We start from the raw sequence: 19,539 nt of genomic DNA, 5'->3' as shown, positions 1-19,539 counted from the left end.
TTAAAATAAAAATATAAAATTATAAGACATCAAAATAAGATAATATACAAAAATATGAATAAAAATATAAAAACTAAAATAAAAATAAAAATAAAAATAAAAATAAAAATATTAATATTGAAGAGATAAATAATAATTTTAAGATATACTAAAATTTATAGATAAAATTTTAATTTTAAAAATTTTGAGGGCAAGTAATTATATTTTTTTAAAAAATATATTAAATTTTATATATAAAATTATAATTTTTTAAACTTTTGAGTCACAAATACATGTAGTTCCACCATGATCACTGCATTCAACATGGAATTAAATATTTAAAATTTTTATAGAATAAATAAAAATAAAAAATAACTATATAAATTTAAATATAATATTTTAAAAATATATAAATTTAAAAACAAATATTTATCTAATAATTTTTACATTAATTTTTATATAAATTCAAACTTAAAATAGTCTCTCAAATTTTTTAGAAAAACTTAAAATAAATCCACAAAGCAGCACCACATGTTCCTCGCCTCCCAGCTCATCTCTGGCGTGGCTCTTGTCGTTTTGTTTTGAGAAGACATTGTTCCACGACTTTAAAGCTATGGGGTCGGGCTAAAAATCTTTCCTTTTGGACTCTAACGTACAAAATATGCACTAATATCTTCTTGAATCATCAATTTGATTGCCAACCATTTTTTTTTTTTTTTGTGAGGGATAGCAAAATTAATAATTGAATCGTTTATTTAATTCGAGAACCACGCATTGTACGTTTTCCAACTTCTTCTCCTGCAAAAACACATTAACTTAATTGCTTGGTGAAACTCGATTTTGGTTTCAAAATTCTCTCTGCTTCCCATTTGGTTTCGCAAGGGATCTGGTCATAATGGGGAGTTTGGGAGCGATTTTGAAACACCCAGATGATTTTTACCCGCTTTTGAAGTTGAAAATGGCCTCCAGGAATGCAGAGAAGCAGATTCCACCAGAGCCTCACTGGCGTTTCTGTTACTCCATGCTTCACAAGGTCTCTCGTAGTTTTGCTCTCGTCATTCAACAGCTTGGCCCTCAGCTTCGTGATGCTGTGAGTTTTGACATTTTTTTTAAATGTCTGCCAATCTATTTCTTTTGTGTAACTGTCTCTGTTTTGATTGTTATTGAGGATTTGACTGGTGGGTTATTATTTTCTTTTCTGATTGTTATGGATTGATGGGATTTGCGGCCCATTTTTGTTTTTTTTTTTTTGGGTGCCGGGATTGTTGAATTACTTGTGGAATATTCATTTTCTTGGCTTATTAGAGTTATTACGCACGTCTTGAAATCACTTGTAACCGGAAAACAACTTCTTCATGTTATCAAAAGTTCGAAACAGGAAGGACTTCAATACTAATTAAAAAAAAAGCTTGTTATAACAAGAATACAGTTTTTAAATTATAAATGTTCAACCGTAAGGTTTATATGCGGGCAAGACAGAGAAAAAAAAAATTCACTGTAAGAAAAAGAACGAAGATGAAAAGAAAAGAGTAAGATACAATTAATCAGAATTCTCAAATCTTAATTCCTTTCGAATATCTCACAACTCTACTGCATAATATTTATACTGGTCCATCAGTGTCCTATATCTTACTTTTTATCTCAATCGGGTCAGGTCGCAGTCTGAAAATTTTTTGGTCGGTCACAATTTTTTTTCATGAAAAAATATATCCAAAATTCAAGTCACAAAATAACAAAATAACAAAATGTTTCCAGATACTATAGAAAATATTTTTCTGAGCCAGATTTTTTTTTTTCTGCCGCCTCCTTCTTTGTTCTTAGAAAACGGGCTTGGATTTCAACCCATGACCTGAACTCATTGTGTACAGTGTATCGAGCAACCTTGATTAGTATGATTTTCTGTTTTTAAAAATATTTAATGGCTTTTAAAATATGAGCAAAATATGCTTGACAGTTTGAAGTATTGTGAGTGATGTTTTGTAGACATTGAGAATGATAGTTTGCGTTTTACATGTTGGGTGCTGTACAATTGATGATTCTTTTGGAATTTGGATGATGTGTTCTGTACTGTATATTTAATCTGAATATGGCATTGTTATTGAGGCTGTAAACTAATCAAAATGGAGAAACATTATCCATAAATCTGACCCCAACTAGAATGAGATTGAGGCAGTGCTCTTTTTTTTTTTTCATTTTTTTTTTGGTGATTGACTATCTAGTTGAATGGTTCCTTGTTTATCTGCATCCTGTTTTATGAACTAGATTGGAGGATATAAATTAAGAGCTTCTACTTTGGATTAACTTTTAGGGAAAGAATTGCGAACATATGTCATTTAAATGATCATTGTTTTGAAGTCAGAGTTTGATATTTCATTTTAGCAATAGGTTTATGTAACTGATTGGTTGCTTACTGCTAAGTTTCTGTGAACTGTGAGTTGATATTTGGAAAGTTTTTTAACCATATGAATCGAGGATAATCAGTTGACATGTAGAATAACAGAATAGTACTTCCTCTAATTCTTTAACTTAAATTGCTTTTCATGTGGCCTCTGGAACTTATAAGTTGTTGTTGTCCAAGCAGCATGCTCCTTGCTTTTTCTATAAGTTCTGCTATTCAGCTTGGATTTCTAGTAAGCATACACTATAATAGATCTACCTCTCTCATTGTTGATATTTTAAATTATTGTCTGTTGTGAGATATTGTTACAAAATAATATGTTTAATCTATCTAATTTCATAAATGATTTCTAATTTCGTGTTGTTTTTTTTTTTTTTTTTTATAGGTATGTATATTCTATTTGGTTCTTCGAGCCCTTGATACTGTTGGTTTGTCTCTATCTCTATTATCTTTAACCTTACCAATTTGGTGTGATTTTTCTTACATCATCAGGTGTCAAATTGGATTTGAAGTTGCTATCTTTAGCAATAGATCTATTTTATTAAATACTCGAGAGAATTTTAAGGTGAAGGCAAGTATATATCAGCTTAGGTTGGGTTGAAACTGAGTGAGGTCCCTTTTTCTCTTTGCATTTTTCAGCATGAGAATTTGTGTCATTCATGGTTGTATAAGCAAACAGGAGGCTTGATTACATTTCAAATGCCTTTAATAATCTTCTGCTTGCAATGAATGCCACTTGTTGGATCTGAGATAATATTTTAGTTTTACATTTAAGAAGATGGATCTTGTCATTGTGAAAATGGACTACTACATCATGCCAAGCGGCCCCATGTTGCATGGTAGAACCAGAAACTCTCAGGCCACCATGTTGTGCAGGGTTTGAGAAGATAGAGAAGAGAAATATAGGTTTTATTTTAGGAAAAATTGTTATTTAGTCTTTCTATTTTAACGGAGTTAACTAGTTGGTCCTCCTACTTTAAAAAATATATTAGTTAGTCTCTATATTTTTGTTTTGTTTATTCTTTAGTCCGTCTATCCAATTTAAATTAAGTTTTCTATTAGTCAATGTGATGCAGCGTGTAGTGTGTAGAGATAATTACACGAACAAATCTTCAAAGAACAGCAAAGGTTTAATCCAAAACTTCAAGAAGAAAGAGATAAAAATAAAGTAAAGAAACTTTATAGAAAATTGAAGAAATAAATAAAGTTACAAAATTTAAATATAATAGAGGGTATTTATAGGTTTTGATAGTCCTAAACTAATTAGAATAAATAATTATTACCTAGGAGTTTTTAGATAAACTACTATTATCTAGGAGTTTTAGATAAACATAAATACAATAGGAAATATAGATAAAATAGGAAAATAACTAACTCTAATTGAAATTGGATTAGTAATAACTATTCCAAAATAAAATAAATTCTATTAAAAAAATGCTCCGCATCACAATGTATTCAAAGGAGAGAGAAATTACTGTTACGAAGACTAAATAATTCTAGACTTAGAAAATAGAGAGATTATATAGTTTTGTTTTTCAAATTACAAGGATTGAATGAAATTCAAACTAATGCCTAAAGAATAATAATGTATTTTTCAAAATAAGAGGACTAAGTAGTTATTTTTGTTAAAATAGATGGACTAAATAGTAATTTTTCCTTTACTTTTATTTTATTTTGGGGGAAGGGGGGCTGGGGGATGGATGAGTCAGTGGGTTTGAATTGCAGGTCACAAAAAATTTGGAAAAAAAGGGAGGAAATTTGACTGGTAGAGACTGTTGGATCCTATGGTAATGGAGGAAAAACTCAAGCATTATGTGAAGTACATTGCGTCTCTTATTCTTGATACGGTTGTCCGAGTTGATGCTTTCTTCTTTAATTGTTCTTATGATTTCTTGCAGAGGATGATACAAGCATACCTACTGATGTCAAAGTGCCTATTCTGATAGCTTTTCACCAGCACATATATAATTGCGAGTGGCATTTTTCTTGTGAGTGTTAAAATTGTACTTATAATTTTCCTAGATTTTTCAAACTGGAGAGCACTAGATCGGACACATTAAGTTGCCAAAATTGGTTTTTGACAATTTCGTTTCATTGCACTTATAGCACATACTTTTGCAAGTGACATTTTCCTGGCATATATTGTGGGATGTGTATGCCAATTTAATTCATGATTAATTCTAAATCTTCTGTTCAATCATTTTTCTGTGTATATATTTATTCATTTTTGCGCAAGTTTATGTTTGTGTTCCTTTAAAATCATATGTTCTTTCTAGAATTACCATATGAAATGATGTTTCATGTCACATTAGCAAGAGTTTGAGCACTCTCCATAAAACTGTTTTACTTCTTGTTCCTTTTATGAAACTTTAGTCTTAGAAGATCTCTGAGTTCCTTTATCTCCTGAAGAAAGCTTCAGAAGTTTATGCCTAACAGACCATGGTTATATAGCATTTGTGTTTAATGTTTCACATGTTAATAGAAATATTTACACACTTTAATTTGATTATTTCTTTTGTGTAAGGTGGTAGTAAGGACTATAAAGTGCTCATGGACCAGTTTCATCATGTTTCAAATGCCTTTCTAGAGCTTGGGAAAAGGTTCCTTCTATTTCCTGTATCTCTCCTGGTGTAACTTATTGAAGGGACCTTCTATAGATTTGAGGATATGTCTATGTTATTGATAATTCTTTTATGATTTCTAACCATGATATGATAGTTAGCTGGATCTTTACCATTTTCCTCAACTTTCCACGTATTATTATTAGTTTTTGTTGTCAGACTTATCCTAAGCTTTGTGGTTATTGTTTGAACGAGTTAACTTCTAAGAACTTCTCAGGTACTCTGATGATATATCACTTTATGGAAACTGTTAGAAAATATCCTACAACCAATTTCATGATGAGAATCTGCCAAGCCATTTACCAAGTTTATGGATCTCTTAACGTGGATAAATATCTTCAGTTTGAAGATTTTAGCAAGAGATTTTTTCTTTTAAAGAAAAAGAAGACTAGATCTTATTTAAGACTAATAGGAGGATTAATTTGCACAAGCTCATGCCTTGTACTATTTATTTGGACTGTTTTTGCTGTACTTTATGGTTTAACAACTCATTGCATCTAATAACTTATGTGAATATTCTTTATATTCTTTTCCTCTGTAAATGACTTCGGAGTTCAATTTATTCTCCAGTTATCAGGAGGCAATCGAGAATATTACAAAAAGAATGGGTGCAGGAATGGCTAAATTCATATGCAAGGAGGTTAGTGTTATGAGATGTCATCATGTTAGATAACTTAAAAAATACTGTCTAATGCTCTCTGGGGATTGCTATTAATTTTCATAATATATAAAACATATATATGTGCAAGCAAACAGATGGAAACCTTTGAATCTACTGTGATACCATAACATGATTATTCAGCCATATGGTCCTGGACCATAGTGAACTCAAGAATGGGCTTCGTAGTAATCAGATATATGGTTTTGTAGTAGTCGAGTCTAGTTATGCCTTATCCAAATTGGATAAGTTTCAGAACATTAATCTTGTCATCATTTCTTCATGGTGCAGATAGGTCAAATTTATTTTTATGTGATGCCATTAAACTTCTTATCTTGCAGGTGGAAACAGTTGATGACTATGATGAATATTGCCATTATGTAGCTGGGCTTGTTGGACTAGGCCTGTCCAGGCTCTTCCATGCCTCTGGATCAGAGGATCTGGCACCAGATGTTCTCTCCAACTCAATGGGTTTATTTCTTCAGGTATTGCTATAATGTTGAAGTAACTCGTGCTTCACATGCAGTCTCTTAACTTTGTATTCTATCTAATTCTAATACCATAAGTTCTGTATTTGATAAAACACAGAAAACAAACATCATTCGGGATTATCTGGAGGATATAAATGAGATCCCTAAGTCACGCATGTTTTGGCCTCACCAGATCTGGAGTAAATATGTTAACAAACTTGAGGTGATTTTTTTTACTCATGTCTTGTCTCAATTCTACCACTTTGATTGCCATTTTTTCATTGAATGGTACTGTCTTGCACCTTATTTGTTAACTTAACTAATCTGATGGGCCTTTTCCCGTCCATTTCTTGCTTTGCTTCTCAGGACTTCAAACGTGAAGAGAACTCAGTCAAGGCAGTGCAGTGCTTGAATGATATGGTTACTAATGCTTTGATTCATGTGGATGATTGCTTGAAATACATGTCTGCGTTGCGAGATCTTGCTATATTTCGATTTTGTGCCATTCCTCAGGTGTGAAATATATTCTACTGCTCTTTGAAAAATGTTGGTCTCTTGTCCTGTTATCAACTTGTATATCCTTTTATATTATTAACTTGTTTAATGTGACTAAAAAGAAAAATTTTGAACTTGACACTTTAAGTTCCTGTTGAATTCTCAGATGAATATAGATTTTTGCAAAAATGTGCATTTTTTTTTTGTGCCCTTTGCTTCTTGTTTATTCTATTATGGTGACTTGAAAAATAAGAGATGCATTGATTCAAAATGCTCTTTTGCATAGATTATATTTGCTCTGTTATTCTGGGGAATATTTAGTCACAATTTATGGGTCTGTTCACTTGTAGAAAACTAGGCTAGTTTTCTGGAAAAGTTTTCTAAGAAAATTGGAAACAAAGTTTTGTGCCAATTTTCTAAATAGAGAATTGGAAAACCAGTTTTCCAGTCTTCCAAAATTTAACTAAGATTTGAAAAACAGTTTTAAGTTGTTTTTTTATTGTTTTCCTTTCATAACAAAAGTTCTGTTTTCCAAATGGAAAACAATGAAATTTTTATAATTAAAATTATATTAGAATTTTTTATAACCAAAATTGGATAATTGTTTAAAATATAATTATTTACAATGATAAGAAAAAATCATATTATTATGAATAAATGAATAACACATATTAAAAAAATTTTAAAAACAAAATAACTTTTTAAATATATTTTATAATGATTTATTTTTTTAATTATGAAAGATATGAATAATTTTTTTATTTATTTGAATTAGCAAATTGTTTTCTATCATTAGCAAATGAACATGCTTTCCATAATTATGATTTATGAAACAAAATAACGTTTCCATCCTTATTATTTCTGTTCTTTTATTTTGATATTCTTGTTTCAGTAGTACTTCTCTGTAGTTGTATCTGTATCTTCTAGTTTTCTTATGTTGCTTTTTTCATGTGATCCATATAAATAAATGCATCTAATTTTATTACATACTCAACTTAGCTCAAGTAGGCTTTAATCCTGAACTAATTGAGATTGGCAATATGTATATTTTTCCTCCTTTCTCCCTAGTCAAGGCTATATATATCTTTAGAAAGATTTACAGTCATTAAATCCTCTTTCGCCACTTCACCCTATGACATCCTAGGTCTGCCCCTTGTTACCTTTTCTGAATCTTCCTTCTCTGAAATTTTCTTTTATGGATGCCACTTCCATTTTCTTGTGAATGTGTGATTACATAATAAAATCTTGATATTTGCCTAGTTTTAATCTGTCACAGATTTATTATAGTTGTCCTCAAATAATTATGATATATGTTTCTGTTGAAGTTTGCCTCTCATTTGACGTGTCTATTGCTAGATCATGGCTATTGGAACCCTAGCAATGTGCTACAACAACATTGAAGTATTCAGAGGCGTAGTGAAAATGAGGCGTGGTACGTTCAATCTATGAACTACTTTTCTGTTTTTGGCTGCTGAAACTGAGTTATGTTTTAGACATGGATAAAACTATTAAAATTAGTAAAACCTATTTTTAGGGGTTTTAGCCATAGTAAAAGAACTAAAAATGTGGATTTTAATATCCCATTAAGGTGAGAACAATTCTTTTGCCTTGCTATTTTTTCCTTATCATTTCATGAAATGGTGTCATCTCCTAACCCGATATTATAACCATACTTCCATACCTAATGTACCATCTGTGCTTTGTCTATGAATATGATAATTCTGTTGAACAAGTAACAAACATACCTCAACTTGCATATCTCAGGCCATTTTGATATCTCTCTCATGTTTGAAGGATTTTGAACTATTCTCCATAAGTTGATAAAGAGTATAAAAGAATTATTTTCCAACTTACAAGACAAGAAAAAAGAGTAGAAAAGACTTGAATTTCAAATTCCTTAATCATGTTTGTTTCTTTCTAGGTCTTACCGCTAAGGTCATTGACCGAACAAAAACTATGGCTGATGTCTATGGTGCTTTCTTTGACTTCTCTTGTATGCTCAAGTCCAAGGTATGATGCTTCTATTAGTTCTTAACAAGATTTATCTACTTAGCAAGTTAGTATGGAAGAGTTATTTTTATCTAATGCGGCGTAATACGTAAATTAGCCTCTGACCTGTTTGGGAAAAGTCTAGTGCACCTCCAATATTTTATGTTGACCTATCAAACCCTTGATTTTTTTTTTTCTACATATTGCAACCTTCAATTTTTGATTTTTATAATAAATAAGCTCAATTTACTCATCTCAACAATAAATAATTGAATAAATCATCAAGTTTAATTCATTATAAAATGAAAAATTATATCAAGTAATATATTTAAGAGTCTGTTTAGCATTACTGTTGAAGCTACTGTTGAGAAAAGCACATTCTTAACTATATTAATTGGACGGTATTAAAATTTGATTTGAAGCAGAAGTAGAACTCCAAAATAACAAAACTTTTTCTAAAAAGTGCTCTTTTAGCCCCACGAGCTCAATGTCAAATGGGGATTAAATTGTTGTTGATCAAGGAGTTTGAAAATTAAAGAGTGCAATAGGTCAAAGATAAAAGTTAGGGGTGTAATGAATCAAAATAAAAATTTGGGGGTGCATTGTACTTTTCCAAGTAGTTCAAGGGCTAATTTATGTATTCAGCTTATCTAGTACTCTATCCAATAGCACTTCAATTTTCTTGGTTTCATTTATTTGAACTTTAAGATTGTTTCTGCATAATATATGACGAAGATTTTAAACAATAATTTTGTAGAGGGGAGCAGGTTGTCAGTATTTCCAGTTCATGAACATTATCAGGTCAATTCATTTTTGAACAATTAGAATCTTCCATGATGAGAAGTGAGAATGAGAAAAAAAAAAAAGAAAAGGATTTTAAGAATGGTCTATGCAGTTAAGACAAGTCAGTGGTTGTTGACTTTCATTTTAAATTTCTGTGTGGTCAAATCATGATCTTTGGTACAAGTGTTTTTCGTCGCACTAAGTTTCCAGGAAACATTTTTCTTCGCAATGTTTTCTAGAGGATAGTTGTGCGTATTGAAAATGTACGTTTTGTGTCTACAGATTGACAGGAGTGATCCTAATGCAGAAAAGACATTGAGCAGGGTGGAAGCTATACAAAAATCTTGCAGGGAGTCTGGACTTCTAAACAAAAGGTTTGTTAAGCTGCGTACGAACATTGGATCTGGTTTTTTTCTTTCGTTTTGCTGACATTTTTCCTTTCTTGGTTCTACTAGGAAATCTTACATAATTAGGAGTGAGCCAAGATATAATTCTGCTCTGGTGAGTACCTGCTAAATTATCAATTTCATCTCGAGTCTCTGCTCATTTCAACTTTGTTTTATTTTGAATTGAATGGAATTGCTCCTCATTCTTCCTTCATTCAACCTTATCCATCCATTTACAGCTGGATGTGCAAATGCGTTGTGTGGTTTATGACTTGTTTTAATATATCAACTGATTTCTCTTTTGTAAACTCAATGCAGATTGTCCTACTTTTTATTATATTGGCCATCGTTTTCGCTTCTCTCTGTGGGAACCGACCAAGTAACTGAGGTAAATTTTATTGAGAAATTAGTTTATCATTAATGTTTTTACTGGAAACCTTGTGTTGTTTGTGCAGGATGCTCACTTTCATGAAATGTGTACATGGGTGGCTAGCTACCAGAGTGTGTGATTTGTTCCATGGAACTTGCTGTTATGATGACAAATTAACATGTCAATTCTCTCTTGTTTGGTTGGTACCCACTCTATGAAGTTAAAACTTGTAAGGTGTAATCACTGCAGATGCAGAAATCAAAGGCTAGAAAACAAAGATTTCATGAGCATTTCGGTTATCCTGGAAAATAGAAATGTTGCTGGTGCTCGGGTAGGAAGATGTTTCCTTCCTTAATTTTTTTTTTTTGGGCAAAATGTCTATTTTTGCCTTTTTAAAGTATGTGTCGCTGTATAAAAGTTTTTAAAAAGATTAATTAAGTTATTTAAATTTTAAAAATAAATTAAATAATATTTTTTTTATTATTTTGAGGGTAAACAAACTCTTTAATTTTTTAAAAATAGATAAAGAAAATAAAATAATAATTTATCTCTAATATAAATCTAATTAATATAAATTTAAATCTTATATAATTGATTTGTAATATTTCGTTCGTATATGTTGCATTATGAAATATATTAATAAATTTTTCTTTGCTAATTCAAATTTCTTTATGAATTTATTATTTTTAAGTTTTTTGAATCATTCAGTAAATAAAAATTTATCAATCTATTTTAAGATACAGCAAATATTCATTGAAATATTGTAAATCAAATATGTAAAATTGTTGATAAAAACTCTGTACATTAGAAGATGTTTTAGCATAATCTGAATTTATATTAAAGATAAATTATAGTTAAGTTATTTTTTTTTATCTATTTTTAAAAGCTAAAAAGTCTTACTTATTCTAAAATGTTTATTTTTAATTTTTTTAAAAATTTAAAAGCCTTGTTTAATTTTTTAAAAAAAATTGAAGGATTTGATTAGACCTTTGAAACACTTTTAAGGATTTTTATGACTATTTAGTCATAATTTAGGCTTTTTTTTTTTTTTAATACGAGCAAAATTATCTAGCAGGTGATTTAGAAATAAACCAAACAAAAATAAAAACGTAGTAGAAAAGGGAAAAGAAAAGAAAGAAAAAAAAACTCAAAAATACGTAGAGCCAGATCATGCAGTCAATAAGTCGGCACAAGAAATGTGGGCGCAGATGACTCGTTTAAACATTTCAATGAATGTCCAAAATTCCCTAATTCATTTAAATCCTTTTACACGCCACTGAAATTCTTAGTATTCATCTTTTGGAGGGCAGTCGTAAAATGTTTACAACAACAGCAATAAAAAGTAATTTAATTTGTTATCTAAGATTACATTTAACTTCTTTCTTCTTTATAGGCTTAAATTTTAAATTAAACAGTTTTAAAAACCAATTCAAATAAATCCAGGAATTTCCAATCCCCTTAACCAGATTGCACCAAAAAGGATGTACAAAAAGCAGCTAAAAACAATAATCTCGAAACCAACAATGAAGGATTTTGTAGAATATTGGTTTGAGCCTAAGTGGTTACTTGGGGGTAAATTTACTTAGAAAACTTCACAGGAAGTTGACAAATTCAACGTGCATGTATACCATTTTTACTCCACATACAAGTAACTTACTTACCCTTGTCGGATATGTTACTGAATTTCTCAGGAAGTAGAGAGTTTGAACCAAAAAGGGTAACTCTGCCATATGCTAGATCTCACAACTAAACAAGGATAGCTATATGCATGAGAAGAAGGGACGAAAGCAGTGAGTAAAGGGTTTCTTCAAGCATCATTCACAATATCAACAACTTAGGTCAAAATCTGGATCACATTCTTTCACCCCCGAAAAAAAAAAAAATCAACAAATAATACATTTCTCATATTAGTAACACCACAACATGGCGTTCTATTTGTGAACATACATCCTCCATATGAATATATATGCGGAGCAAATCAAGCAAACAAAATCCTCATCTCACAAGTCAAATCCAGCTGAAAGCTCTAAAACACTTCGGCTATTTTGCTTGCTAAAACACGTTCCCTTCTTTCAATGTATCCAAATGGGAACCAACCTGCTTTCCCTTTGCATTCTCCTTCGGCCCAGCCATTATTTGTAAGCTGTTAAAAATGCACAGTAGAATTCAACCATTCTTGCACTGAATTCTATAGATATGGGAATAGGATAACATGCTTGGACACCACAGACAAACACACACACAAACACACACACAAACACACATATATAAAGAATGTGTTAATTTAGAGAACTTCAAACCTTTCGAACAACAACATAATCACCAACTGATAAAGTCAGCTCCACGTCAGATTCAGCTTGATAAGAATGCATAACCTATAGTAGAACAGCATATTAACATTCAAAAAATCAAAAGCTGCTACAAAAGCCATGCCATTTTTATATAAGCTAAGTTAAAGGTAATGACAGAAGGAACATGGTTACTAACCTCTCCCAAAAAGTAACCCATGCTGTCTGTTGAGCCATTATGTGATTGAGAAGCATATACACCATTTACTTCTTCATATGAAGGTGGTGGTGGCATGTTGTTCTCAGTACTTGGAGCAGGAGGTGCTTCAATTCGTTGTCGTTCAGATACCATCTAATTATGGAAATAATTGTAGATCACAAACATAAATCAGGGCAAAAAACAATAGGGAACATTGCATTGTAATTCAGCTCCAAATTATAGAGAAAGCTAGGTGAAAAGGACATATATCATGACTGCAAACCTCATTTTCAAGCTGATCAAGTATCTGAATAACTCTCTGGTGATAAGTACGTTCTGCTTCAACCTTCATATTAGATCATAAATGAGACAAGGACAAGGCTCCATATCTGACCCCCATCTAACACAATATTAATAACTAATTTGAACCATGATAAAAACAGGGTATAAATTGCATTACCATTGCAATAAGTCGCTGGAGAGTCAACCTCTGTTGTTGAGCTTCAACAGCAGCCATTGCTGCAGCTGCTTCCTTCCCCAATACTGCCATGTTTGACTTCAGGTCTTGCAGCTTTGATTCTGCAGCTTCTAATTTCATAGCAAGCTCAGGACTTCCTGGCATTTCTCTCACTTTTGCCTGTCGTTTGGAAACTTCAATAGCCTGTTTAGGTTCAACAGAAGTGGAACTAAATTTTAGGAGAAAATCAACTTGAACACAATTGTAATGTTGCAACAGCATATACATTGATCGATGATGCACTCCAATATGTTTTAGATCACAAAAAAGAGTAACCGAGTTCTCCAGGAGACACAAAAATCGAAGTTGAACACAGTTTTTTTAGGTAAAAACTTACACAATTTAAAGGAACATTGAACTTAATATACAATCTCAGGAGCAATCTATGGTTCCTATTTATACAAGATGCTCAAAATTTTACCCTTCAATAATCCAATAAGAGGCCATATTTTCAAATACCTGAGCTTCTGCTTCTTGCCGCATTCTTTCATAACGTTGTGCAAGATGCCGAGCATCCTCCAATGGAGCTCCCATTACCATTGCTCTTAATGGCTCTGCGACCTAAAAATCAAAACATTTCAACACTCTATCATGCATCTGATTGAAAGGCCCATTAAAATAACAAAGATAGTGAGTAAACATTAACAACCAAATCAAATTAATGTTATTGCAAGCAAAATAATCAGAGCTTAACATAAAAGGATAGGACCTTTTCGTAAAATAATTTGAAATAAAATACAAAGAGTGATTAAATTCTATGCAAGGAAAATGCTAAATTAATTATCAAAGAACAATAGATCAAACAAGTTATTCTATTTAATTTGATTTGTTGTCGACTCAATAAGCAAAACCGGCAATATGTTTAGCTAAGACTCAAAACATGAGAAAACCTTGCTCTTCCACCAAAGGCTCAATCCTTTGGACTTTTTTTATGATTTTTAATTGTTGGTTGTCTTCGATCTTAGGCACTATTTTCCATATACCATGCTTGCACCTCCTTTTCTTAGGTGCTTTTTCTACCTTTACATTAAGAAAATGAGAGAGAGAATTGATTAGAACTAACTTACATATTGGGCCACAGCAATGGCTGAGAGAGAGAACAAGTTTTTTGTTCTATTCGTTTAATAGAATTAGAATTAGTTATCAATTAATGCTCTATTTTGTCAAGTAGCAGAGGTTACCTTCTTTCATAATAGCCTATGTTCCCTTCTAGGTCAGATCAACTAACACAAAGTTCTTACACTAGTAAGCCCCCATTTTCAAGCTTTTTAGATGTTCATGTGCAGTAGCATGCCACGAAAGTTACCAAAGGGGTCTGCATCACTTGTGTATCATTATCTCAGTAAATTTTCTGGCAATTTGGTTACAAGTTAATACTTATTTTTATACATGGAAATGAAAATATTTTAATGCAGTTCATCCACAAAATTTTGCATTAGTAGCTGAAGATAAGGCTTTCAGTAGAATAGATATTATAGTCCAAATCCAATCTGCTTCCATGCATTTAGTCAGATATGGTATAGAAGTCATAATTCATATATCTGTCTGGATCCTTTAGTATCTAACTCTATTAATCCGCATAGTAACAACTCAAATAATTATTTTTTTCTCCAGTGGAAGAACTCAAGAGGAAAGCCATCGTTACTGAGTGCCTAAAATTCGCTGGTACAAACGATTAATATAAGTCAGCTACATTGTCTAAGAAAGATCCAGCAGCTTTGAAGTTTTCCCCCTAAAAGGAAATTTCCTAAGGAAGGAGACAATCCCAGTAATTTTATATCAAACCCTCCCATAGGTGCAGTTAAAATTCCAGTATAACAATCTTTGCAAGCATGGTGAGTTTCAGCTTGCAGAACATGATTCAGACAGGAAATGTCGCTTATATAATATAGTGTGTTAAATTCAGAAAGAGTGTTGGACAAATTATGCATTAATTCATTTTAATCTGGGCTTATATAAGTAATTGAGTTATTTTAAACGTCAAAATAACTAAGTCAACATTGCAACCCAATCACTTATATCCATCCTTTCGTTTGTATTCATTTCCGATGTGGGATATATATTCCCCACACGCCCCCTAAAGTGCAACCATATGGTTGTCACTTTACCATTAGTTAGTAAGTATTAAGCCAATATAGGCCCAATTATAAAGCCTTAAGGGCGGCTGAAACCTACAACCCAAAGCTCCTATACCATGTTTATTTAAAAGAGAGTGTTAGACAAATTACGTATTAATTCATTTTAATCTAGGCTTATATAAGTGAATGAGTTACTTTACACATCAAAATAACTAGCAAAGTCAATGTCGTAACCCAATCACTATATCCACCCATTCAGTTGTATTCACTTCTGATATGGGATAGCACTAGTACATGTACACGATCAATTGGAGCAGTGCAATTTAATTCTATCAATAAAAGACAAATTATTGAAAATATAGGTATTGTGCATTGTTAGTTCCATTCAGCATACTCATTACGAATTTAGTGCTCTTAGGCATATCTCATGCTCGATGCAGAAGAGGAGCTTCAGGCACTAAACGACCCAGTGACACTGAACATACTAAATTCACGTTTAATAGAGCACACACAGTGTCAAATGAGGACTTATATAAGTAAATGAGTTATTTTACAAATCAAAATAACTAGTCAAGTCAATATTGTAACATAATCACTATATACACCCATTCATTTGTATTCATTTCCAATGTGGAATATACATTCCCAACATAGTGCGGGTAGATTCAGAAAACAAACTTGTATAAAATGACATTTAAAATATGAGCAAGTGCTTTGCTACAGAATAGCAGTCCATATGGAACCTAATCCATAGAAATTTATAAACTACAAAGAAAACAAAATTTTGGTCAAACCTGTGTACCAAAAGCTTTCAGTAGATTACCACGTTCCTTCTCCATCTGAGCACGAGCACGTCCATAATTTAATGCAGCCTTTGATAATGTATTCCCACTAGTACATGTATTTTCAGCACCATATTTCCTGCTATCCTCTGACAACTTTGTTCCTGTTGAAAAAAAATAAATGAAAATAAGAAAATTCCATCCTTTAAATTCTTAGTAGAACACTATATAATGACATCAAAGTTTCACCAACTCACCTATCTCAACTTGTTTGGATCCGGTGACAATATATCCTTCTACACCACGAACAATATCCCGTTGGAAATGCTGAATTACAACATTTATCACTCTTAAGTTCACAAATAGAACAAATGAAGGATAATTGAGTACGGTTAATAGGCAACCTTTCCAGCACGCGTTGATATGTAAAGCTTCTCAAGTTTCTGATGTTGGTGGAGTTCTGCCTCATCAGTAATAACACTGTCTGAACTTCCATATCCACCAGCCCCAAACTGTTTGAGAACAGCCTGAAGTAACACCCAAGGTAATTAAAATGCCTCTCAATTCAAGCAGAAAGGTCTGAACTAAATAATAAAAGGCATTCATGAAGCCAAGAATACAAGTTGTGCTCGTGCATAAAAATAAAAGACATATGGGACTCCCCATAATGGGAAATCATGAATGAATAGATAAATGACATGAAGCTTCAGATTCATGGGTCAAATTGAAACTACATGGAAAAAAAATTCCATATTTTACAAGAACTTGAAAAGATAAATGACATGCAGCTTTAGATTCGTTAGTCAAATTGAAACTACACGGAAAAGAAAATTCATATTTAACAAGAACTTGTGCATTAGTCATGAGCATAGTAATCAGATTCATATCACAAAACTGCCCACAGATAACACAGATTGCCTATTTTGAAAAATTAAAACCAAACCTAATTCATTTTTCAAGGGTAAAGTTAATTGAATCAGATAATCATGTTTCTGTAAGATCTATGTAAAGGACCATACACAGCAGATAAGACATTACTAGCAACTGAAAAACTGGGTAACTAATCAAGTCCGAAACTGAACCCGTCAAACATTGTAAAAATAACTTCAAATTTCGTAAATCAACCCAATGCCTTGCGCTTACTCTGCAAATTTGAAAAAAACCAATCAAACTTTTCTTTTTTATTAGAATTATTTATGTTTTAGGAGTGTAGGGGCTCTCTAAGCCTACAGAACTACACAGATATGGCATAAACAACCAGAAATCAGAGGAAAAAAATTAGAACCCATCAAAGAAATGGAGCTGATAAACAGAAGAAGGACAAACTTGGATCTGATATTAGGGTAAGATTTAGAGGTACCTGTTGCTGCTTAGCAACCTGCTCTCGAAGCTTTGTGGCTTGTTTTCGAATTGCTTCCATTCACAGGGGATGATTTAGCGTGGTTTTGATTAGATGTTTTTGTGCTTGGTGCTGTCAACGAGAGAGAGGGAGAGAGGAAGAAATGTGCTGTTACGCACACAGGGAAATCTCTCAGTCTTTTGTGTATCCTTGTACGGGAGACATCCATGCCTATGCCTTTTTCAAATTACAGAAAGCCACATGTGTTATCCTGTGGCCGTTCTCATTTTTCCATCTCTACACTTTATTTGAAAAAAAAAAAACAGAATTTTAACTCTTCGGAGATTCCATTGTTACTGAATTTTATTATAAATTAAAATTATTTTGTTACAAAAATAAAATAATTTAATTTTATTATTTATTTTGTAAAATTTTTATAAATTAATAAATTATTTTTATAAAATAATTTATTATTAAAAATTTATTATTTTAATAATAAAATTTATTCATGTAAATATATATATAATTTCCCGATACGAGAAATGTTTAGATGTGCACGCATAATTTTTCTTATGAAAAGTCCACGTTAAAATTTGAATAAAAGTGTCTTGTGGTGTGAAATATGTGTTTAATTAATAGATTAGTAGATTAATCAAAGTTTTAATTAATTTAAAAAATATAAGTGACATGTCATGGAGAATAGAGAGAGTTGCAGTGGGAATTTGATCTTCAGAATTTTTTTGGGTCGTTTTCCATTAATTAAAAAAAAATATAAAGTCTAATTGTTCATCAATGAGGTTGAATTATGTGCGTTTACCACATAATTCTATTCTCATATAATTTCTTTGGATGACCCAAATGTCCTTTCTTGCTTATCTACCCAACCTAACATGCACTCCAATAATATATTATATTTTTTTATAAATTTATTTAAATATTTAAATTTTTTATATAATTTAAGCATATTATTTTTATATTATAATATTTAAAATAATAAGCTTATGACAATTATTTATAGAGTTAAATACATTATTATTAATTTAATTGATTCATTTAAGTTTTTGATAATTATTCTTAAAGTCAAATAAGCACTTATCAATTTAGTTGATCTATTTAAACCCTTAACAATACTCTTAAAATCAAAATATTAAAAATTTGAGTAAAAAAAGGCTTAATCTCTATCACGTGACGTGATAGACAAATATTTAATTGATGTCCATTTCTATTATATGATCCAACAGTTAAACTTTCTATTACTCTCTCACTCTCTGTGTATTTTGTGTTAGTAGTATGTCATAGAGCATATCATTTAGTATGTATTTTATATATTTTTTTATTAATAAAAGACATTTTTACTTTTCCGTTTACATAATATATTTATGTGTAATAGAAAAGGTCCATTGATATTTTGTTTGAAATTCTATTCTTAAGTTGTTAAGAATATAAGTGACAGTATTTATAGCACAAAGTATCATAAATAGGTTCACAATCGAGGATACTTCATAATAAAGATATGACTTATCTAGAAAGATTGTATTCATGTTTGTTCCCAAAGTTATTTATATGAGATATAAATAAGATAGAATGGTGAGTCTCATGCCATATGACAAACATGATAGACACTTATACATAATAAGTAGGCTGAACCAGTGACACTTATGACAAGCATATAGAGTTTACTGTTGTCAATGCATTGTCATAAATCATATCAGTGCATATAATCTTTAGACCTGAGATAGCACAGTTATCTTGTATATAAGTGGTTTGAGTTTGATACTGCTTTCACACTTGTATTGTGTATGGGTATATGGGCATGTGTTGGCTCCTACTAGTTATATATGGAGGTAGGTGTTGATCAAGATGAAATCTGTTCCTCTAAGTAAATAGAGATAAAATCCTATGTTCATTTAATTGTTCTAGATGTTTCAAGTTCCTGGCCAGGACAGATAGATTTAATTAGAAAATAGCTTCTGATGAGAAAATCTTTTTAATCAAGAACTGGAATTAAAAGAAAATATAATATTCATAACAAATGGGGTTTGACATAAACCATGACTCTAGCTTGAGTTGGGATTTTGTAACAGAGAGATTCTAGTGCATGGTAACATATGATTATAGGTTCATTTAAGGTAAACCTTATTATTAATTGGGTGGCCATGGCATGCTATGCTAGGTGTTAACCATGGT

The 19,539-nt window shown here is 31.4% G+C and overlaps 2 protein-coding genes across 2 annotated transcripts; one reads left to right on the top strand and one right to left on the bottom strand.

Annotated features, from left to right (window-relative positions):
- The first annotated feature begins 626 nt into the window (after positions 1-626).
- On the top strand, positions 627-10,618 carry LOC110644111 (squalene synthase 1). Its single transcript, XM_021796734.2, has 14 exons — positions 627-1,069; positions 2,763-2,805; positions 4,276-4,365; positions 4,902-4,977; positions 5,569-5,638; positions 5,998-6,141; positions 6,245-6,349; positions 6,493-6,639; positions 7,978-8,053; positions 8,543-8,631; positions 9,676-9,767; positions 9,849-9,894; positions 10,098-10,167; positions 10,235-10,618. The coding sequence occupies exons 1-13, from the start codon at positions 875-877 to the stop codon at positions 10,164-10,166; spliced, it is 1,242 nt and encodes a 413-aa protein (XP_021652426.2). The 5' UTR covers positions 627-874; the 3' UTR covers position 10,167; positions 10,235-10,618.
- A 1,322-nt stretch (positions 10,619-11,940) lies between these two features.
- On the bottom strand, positions 11,941-17,580 carry LOC110644116 (SH3 domain-containing protein 2). Its single transcript, XM_021796741.2, has 10 exons — positions 17,374-17,580; positions 16,418-16,540; positions 16,271-16,340; positions 16,026-16,177; positions 13,613-13,714; positions 13,097-13,297; positions 12,920-12,982; positions 12,637-12,789; positions 12,450-12,524; positions 11,941-12,292 (listed from the first exon to the last, which is right to left on the bottom strand). The coding sequence occupies exons 1-10, from the start codon at positions 17,431-17,433 to the stop codon at positions 12,176-12,178; spliced, it is 1,116 nt and encodes a 371-aa protein (XP_021652433.2). The 5' UTR covers positions 17,434-17,580; the 3' UTR covers positions 11,941-12,175.
- Positions 17,581-19,539: the final 1,959 nt, after the last annotated feature.

Source organism: Hevea brasiliensis, unplaced genomic scaffold (assembly GCF_030052815.1).
Source record: "Hevea brasiliensis isolate MT/VB/25A 57/8 unplaced genomic scaffold, ASM3005281v1 Scaf1, whole genome shotgun sequence".
Taxonomy (NCBI): Eukaryota; Viridiplantae; Streptophyta; class Magnoliopsida; order Malpighiales; family Euphorbiaceae; genus Hevea; species Hevea brasiliensis.
Note: the sequence above shows the minus strand (reverse complement) of the source record. Positions and strands in the feature narration are given on the sequence as shown.